Source organism: Dicentrarchus labrax, unplaced genomic scaffold, assembly GCF_905237075.1.
Source record: "Dicentrarchus labrax unplaced genomic scaffold, dlabrax2021, whole genome shotgun sequence".
In the NCBI taxonomy this organism is placed as follows: Eukaryota; Metazoa; Chordata; class Actinopteri; family Moronidae; genus Dicentrarchus; species Dicentrarchus labrax.
Genome location: NW_026136718.1, coordinates 10,559,264 through 10,566,620, shown reverse-complemented (window position 1 = coordinate 10,566,620; position 7,357 = coordinate 10,559,264). Strand labels below are relative to the sequence as shown.

The 7,357-nt window shown below is 39.1% G+C and overlaps 1 protein-coding gene across 1 annotated transcript; it reads right to left on the bottom strand.

Annotated features, from left to right (window-relative positions):
* Positions 1-139: 139 nt before the first annotated feature.
* LOC127350287 (transcription factor JunD) lies at positions 140-2,269 on the bottom strand. The gene has a single exon (XM_051376748.1). The coding sequence runs from the start codon at positions 2,044-2,046 to the stop codon at positions 1,225-1,227; it is 822 nt and encodes a 273-aa protein (XP_051232708.1). The 5' UTR covers positions 2,047-2,269; the 3' UTR covers positions 140-1,224.
* Between the last annotated feature and the right edge of the window lie 5,088 nt (positions 2,270-7,357).

Here is a 7,357-nt window from a genome sequence, read left to right as displayed (position 1 = left end):
ATGACAATTCCTTTATGGAGCAGCACCTGTAGGTCTTTACCACCCATTCACCAACAGCTGGTTTAATGTTGCACACAATGATTTAAAAGACTTGTATTTTTGCTAACATGCAAGCAAATGAGAGTTTTCCAGCCGAAAATTGAAGGAAACAGTGTTTATTGCCAGCAGCATTTAATTCAGAACACAGCGGCATACAGCCAAATATCTGTAGGCTAGAGGTGACAGCAACAGTCAGTGCAACACAAAGGTTACCACTCTTCACATTAAAACATGAACACACTGAAATAGGGACACAGTAATGTATAAAATAGAGAAATACATGTGTGTTTGTAAATGTCAAGGATAATAAACACTGATTAATTGCACCCTTTGACACCCATCTGTGGGCAACATTCGAGTATGTCAACAACATGCAGATTATTCCCTACAGAAATACATGGTAAAATTGTCCATATATGTTGTGATTGACTCTTTTTTTTATATGAAATGTGGGTGTGTGCATTTGTACAGCCTATTCTCTATATATTAAGCTGTGTCATAAATGTGCATATTACTGTAGAAATATTAATAAATCCGTTTGGTCCAGGTTTGAGACTGCATACTGACAGTCTGTAAACATTTTTACAGGGGAAAAAACAAATCTAGATATGTGCCTTCTGTCATTAAATGTGAGCATATAGCCCCGATAGGTGCCTCGTTCTCTCGTCAGGAAAGCACATGGCCAAATTGCATTTAAGAAAAAAGCAGTTTAACGTTGCTTTGCGTACCAGTTAATGTATATACAAGGTAGAACAGGATTTCATACATTGAACATATTAAAGGCATACGCTCTTCGGTTCGGCATTAATCCAATAAACGAAAAGGCGAATATTTATTAAAAAATCCACTGATTAATACTGCATCCTCTCCATCGGGCGGAGGATGACAGCAATGTGGATCGTGGAAATTGCTTCTTATTTTAAAAAATAAAAATGCAATTCACATTATCTGATGGACTCTCATCAACCAATATCCAAAAGCGTGTTCTACCAGGTATATTTATATTTTTGCCGATACTCAAAGCCACTTAAACAGCCGATTATTAACGTACAATTTGGCCTATGTGGCCTGGCACACACCCCTGGGGCTACGCTACATGCAGACCAAAAAAAAACAAACCCATTATTAAAGTCCATGAAGCTTATATGCTGGTCAGTAAGCCCATCTTGTATGTCTGTCCTTCCACTAGTGCACTTGAACTTCGTGTGGCAGCAGCTGGCAGCCGCTGTTGACATGGGTGAGGACTTTCTGTTTCAGCTGGGCCACCTGCTCCCTCAGCAGGCTCGCCGTCGAGGCCAGATCTGTGTTGTGGCTTTTCAGCGTTTTGACCTTGTCCTCCAGCCTGGAGATGCGCTCCAGTTTGCGCATCCGACACTTGGAGGCTGCGATCCGGTTCCTGAGCCTCTTCCTCTCGGCTTTCATGCGCTCCTGTGAGTCAATCTCGATGGGGGACAGCGGCGGGCTCTCCCCGAAGCTCTGCACGTCGGGGACCGTCTGTGGCTCCTCCTTTAGCGGCTGGACCCGAGAGAGTTCCGGCTGCGGCGGGGCTGCCCCCAAATGATGCGACGGAGGAGGCGGGAAAGGGACAGTGTCTGTGGAGTAGTTGACGGTGGTTTCCAGCGGCCCGCTGCCGTAACTGTTCAAGTTTGTGTACACCGGTAGATCCGGCTGCACGGTGACCGGAGCGATGTTAGCGCCCAGCTCCAGGCTGCTGTTCGTCTGCGCGGCTCCGCTCAGCTGATTCTGCTTGTGCAGATCCTCCAGCGCCTTCACGAAGCCCTCGGCGAACTCCTGCTCGTCCGTTACCGTCTTCGGGTAGAGGAACTGGGAGCTGGTGGGCGTCGTGGTGACCATCCCGTTGGACTGGATGATTAGCCTCTCCAGCTCAGGGGAGGCCAGCTTGAGGAGCCCCAGGTCCGGGGAGCTGAGGATGCTCTCGGCGTCGCGGAGATGCGGTTTGAGGTCCGCCTCGTCCGCCAGGCTCAAGTTAATATCCTTCTTCATCATTATTTCCGTGTTCAACAACGACCAATCGATCTTGTTTGTCGCTCCCTCAGTACGGAGCCCGGCCCATAACCTCCCAGAAACGGACTGTAGTGTTTTAAATATCTGGTGTTTTTATATGAACGGTACAACTCTGTAACCGCTGCAACCGTTGGTCTTCCGCTCGCGAGCTCGGCTCTGACTGTACTGGCTGCCCGCGCGCACCGCCGCCAGCTTTTCTAGTCTCGCACGTTCCATTATGTCACACCAGTGTGCGCGCGCATTGGGCAGAAATTAACGTTTTCCAGATTTTTTATTTTGATATAAAAAATAAAAAGAAAACCCGCCAGAGAGGAGGAGACGAGGGAGAGGTCTCACCCTGCGCAGCTTTCTGTGTCCTAGAAACAGAAGGCATATTGTTCATAATCAGTTGTTGGGATTATTAATTACCTGTTAAAAGATATAGTGATCAACCTAATCCAAGTATGACTGTAATAAAGTAACATCATTTGACTACTTTGGGATTATTTCAACGCCAAATATGTAAATAAAAAGAAATGAAATGTCAATAAAATGTGTTGATGTAATTTTGTTCTCTATTCTAAAACAACAGAGCAATAAAACCTAAAATGGAAATGAAAAGAAAATTGAAAACTGAGAGATTTTTAGCATCAAGAAACACTGATGCATTTTAATCCTGCTAAATAATCCCCATTTGTACTAATTGTAACTGTAATCTGATTACGTCTGTTTTTAACTGTAATGGATTACTGTTACCCTTTTTTGTATCCTGATTACGTTACATGTAATCTTTCTTGAAAAGTATTTGTACATTATGCCCATTCATGTTTAACGTAAATGAATATTTTTTAACACTGGAGATGTTTTTTATTTTATTTATTTATTTTGCCTTATCTTGTTTTTGCTTCTTTATTTAGTACATAAAGGACATTCTGTATGTAAATGTTGGGTCATAAAAACTGTAATTAGTTGACACACAATCAAAGACAAAATGAGTATAAACACAATGTACCAATAAAATAACTGAAGCGTTATTTTTCAGGAAGTCCATCAATGACCATCCAACATCTTGTCAAAGTCCTTGGGGTTTTCTTTTATTGCAAATGTAGATTTTTCCACAGAAAGGAAAACTTAATTTTCCTTTTCACCCACCGGCTGAGAGAAGGTTTTTTTTTGTGGGTTTTTCCCAAAACAAACTATAAATGGCACGCACAGGGATAATAAAATATAACATATTCTTTACATACAGTTACAAACACAAAGGAAACATACCTTTCCGAATATGATGGATCGATGATATGTGAGAAGTTGTTGAAAAAGTAATATTTGATAAATTAGTGTTTCATAGGTCAAGAAGGAACTTTCACTCTCTACCGAGTGATTCATTGTCTCAATAAATGATCTTTGGTACCAGCTCTATTGCCATGGAGAGGAGGGAGAAACTACAAACACTGAGCTGGTACATTGATGTTTGATGCCATGGTGAGTATTGTGTCTCGTTTACATGTAAATAATCACAAATATTACATAAATATATGAATTTTCTTTCAATATTAGAACAGAATGATTATTGCTAAACAGCAGGAAACGGACATTTCAGCTTGCATAATTCTGGAGAAAAGTTGATGACTGCTGTTTTATGTTCTCACACTTGTTGTGTTCCTGCACAACGGAATTAGGAGAAGTTGAATCTGAAACTAATCTGATTTCAACACTTCCTCTGGTCATTTAACAGTTTTTTAAAGTTGTTTTTTTTTGGGGGGTTGGACCTCGTCTCACACTCATCACACCCTTCCACAGAAAAAGGCAAATGATAATGTCAAGTATAGTTTCTATGACAGATATTTCCAATTTCACTTCCCTTTTTAAAAAAAAACAAAAAAAACAGATATCCAGATATTCTAATTAGAGTATTTTAATTGCCCTATTTAACAATTAATGTCTTGATTAACTAGTAGAAGTAAAATATTGCCACTGTCTCTTTTAAGTGTATTTATTCTCTGTGGATGAGCACTTCTCATAATTAAAAGCTCTGTTTGTCCATTTCTGGTACATTTTTATCAGGATTTCCTCTCCTACCAAAGTCAACAGACTCAATTTAAGTTTTCTGACTATAATTTTATCACATTTTTGCCACATTACAACTTCAGCACACTGTAAACGTACTCTGGAAATACTGTTGTGATGTTTCCTCGGGTATTAACATAATCAGCCATTGAACCTTGCGGATGAATTCTTCTATTGAAATAAATAATGTAACAAACTAATGTGACATGTCTGTGTTTGATTTCCTCCCTTATTCATGTGATGTTTTGTGTCCAAATACAGATACAAACAGCAGTCAGCCAATCAATTTATTAAGCTTAAAGATTTAATAATGAAATCAATATCCAAAAGTATTTGGGGGCAAAATCAGGGAATAATTGCCCTTTTGTTTTCTCCATTAACAATCAGTGCTCTGGCTCTTAAAGGGTTACACAGAGGGGGTATGTGCGTCACAGGTAGGCCCCATCCATCACTGCAACGCTTCCTGTGGGTGGATCACATGATGGACCCTGTGATGTCAGATCTCTTAGCATGGTGGCGGAAATGGAGGTGGTGAAGAGAGAGAGGGGGGGTAAACCAACAGAGGAGAGATATTTTTGTCTATCAGTGTAGAGACAGAGAGAGGGGGGGGGGTGCAGTAGCAGTAAAAGGATGTAACACACACACACAAAAATACACAACACATTCTTTCATTCTCCTTCCTTTTTAATTTATAACACACCCAAAGCAAAACGTGAGCTAACTGCTGCAAAGACTTAAACAAGACAAATTTGCTCCGTGTGCATACATTTCAAAATAATTGTAATTGTCAGTGAATTGTCCCACAGTTTGTCTAATCAATGTGTAAAATGAAGGCCTGGGAGGGTTCAGCCTGACTTTGGTGTTGAACCATATGAAGCATCATTGGCGGAGCTATTGGGGGGAGGTTAGGGTATCTTCTGGGCTCCGAAGCCCCAAAGTAATATTATAACTTTGTGTAATTTCCTGTCAATCTCTCTGACTGAACCGCAAATCTATTAGAGAAATATCACCATCTCATGTGTTAAGTCCGCCCTCACATATGTGTGTGTGTTTTTGTTTGTAATACCACTGCAGTATGAACAATCATATCAGCATTCATGTGACTTTTTTACGTCACTCTAGATCGACATCTATCTCGAAGGTCGCTTCAGGGCTGTGACCACACTGGAATCTGATTAGAGTCACGTTCAGAAAATAAAAGACAGTTAAACAAAAAAACAAACAAAGCAGATGTGAGCATTAAATTGGAATTGGGGCAACTTGAAGTGTGAATGTAGCTTTAGTCATCATCGATATTTGTTGGTTACAGGAGGATGAAGAAAATTGGAGAACAATTAGATGCATAAACTGATTTAGCTAACTATTACCTCAAATGGTTTGAAAACAGAGAGTATAGCTGCTCTAATTTGGGGAAAATGCATGGAGAGCATAGGAAGCAAGTTTAAGTAATAAGGACATTTGACTATGAAAACATTGTGGTGGATCAATCAGTATTAGGATCCATAGTAACCTACGTAACACAGCGACTGTTGTTCATGAAGATCACAACTTACAAGTTACTGTTTGCTATTCAACAAAAAACAGAATAAGAAAGCTTGACAAAAACCAAAGAAACAACAATATTCAATGGGCTTAAAGATGAAGAAATATGTTTGTTATATGTTTGCGCTGCATTCTCTCCTGACGTGATAACGTTAAGTTTTCCGGATACAAAAACACTCCGTACGTAGCCTTTTTAGTGTGTCCTACTGTAATAATGTGTGTCATGTGACAGATAAATGTTCTAAATTCTTCCAACATGAGTCAACACGATGAGCTGACGAGTAAACTCAGGCCCTCCGGCAATAATTTTTTTTTTTATGAGTGACTGGGTTAATGCTGCATGTCAGTGTGCAGTGGGAATGAGCTCTCAGGAATTCTTGGCATCAGTTGGAACGGTGAAATTTACTCCGTGCCACGGCACAGAGGAGATCAGGAATGTTTTGTTCTGAATTGAGCAACATGTGGTTGATGTGTGGTTTTGTACCTGAGGCCCTTTAAAGTTATTAAACAGAAACAAGCATCCATTGTCTGTTGGGAGACAGAAACTTTAATGGTTGACTTAGTTTCACCTTCATGTCTATTTCTAAAGCTAACTGAAGTGATATGTTGTTTCTCTGGCAACTGATTTGACAAGCCGTATACTATAGATGTAATTGAATATTTATTTAACTATAGATAAATGTCTTGTCTTGATCCAACAATTAAGGTGGCTGAACGGCAGGTTTGTGACTTTATGTGTGCTCAAAAATAAAACACAACCTTATCTTAGATCTCATTTATTTTTGCAGCATTTATCTTTCACACAATCATTCTGGATTTATTTATTTATTTAAAAAATATAAATGAATATATTATATATACAAATTTTAAATAAAAATAAAAAATAAAGTTCAGATCATGAAATACCTAAAATGTTAAACATAAAGGGTTCTGTGGTTGGTAAACATGGTGGGAGCAGTGCGTTGTGTCACTGTATGGACTTTTTTGCTATGACTCACCCCTTTAAAGGGACAAAAATGGGATTTTGGTTCGACATATTGCTTTAGGATTCATTTAATTTTAGGGATGCTTTAAGATTAATAAATTTATTTTTTTTTTTTTTTTTCTGTTTTAATTTAGCACATTGGGTTCAGTCAATTAAGTAAATAATGACAAGTAGGCACACGTAGCTTTTTTGTGTGAATGCCACAAACCTGCTCCACTGGGTCTGATGACGTAGTTTCAAAGCGTACGTAGGAGAAGTTCCACATTCATGGAGGACGTAAGAGTGTGTGTGTGTGTGTGTGTGTGTGTGTGTGTGTGTGTGTGTAGGTGTGCGTGTGTGTGTTTGCACACAAAGACACACCGACAATTTCACACACTTAACCACAAAACCTTACCATGCCTACACCTTTTCATGGTTCGACATTAGCTGTTGTAGAAAAATAGACAAAAGCATCCGGTGTTTGATTAATACGTTTTTCCATAGTATGTTGCTAAAATATATGCATGTGTTTCTGGTATAGAGGAATATCACACCCTATTCTTAACTCATATTTACATATTTACACATATTTATACATTCACACTGTCTCGTTTACCTCTTGGTATTTTGTATAATATAAATTCATCATAACTTCATAATATTTATGTGTTTATTAATATCATATTTCCCGCTGCAACAATCTAATAAACCCACAGAAACAATGATATTTATATTTATATT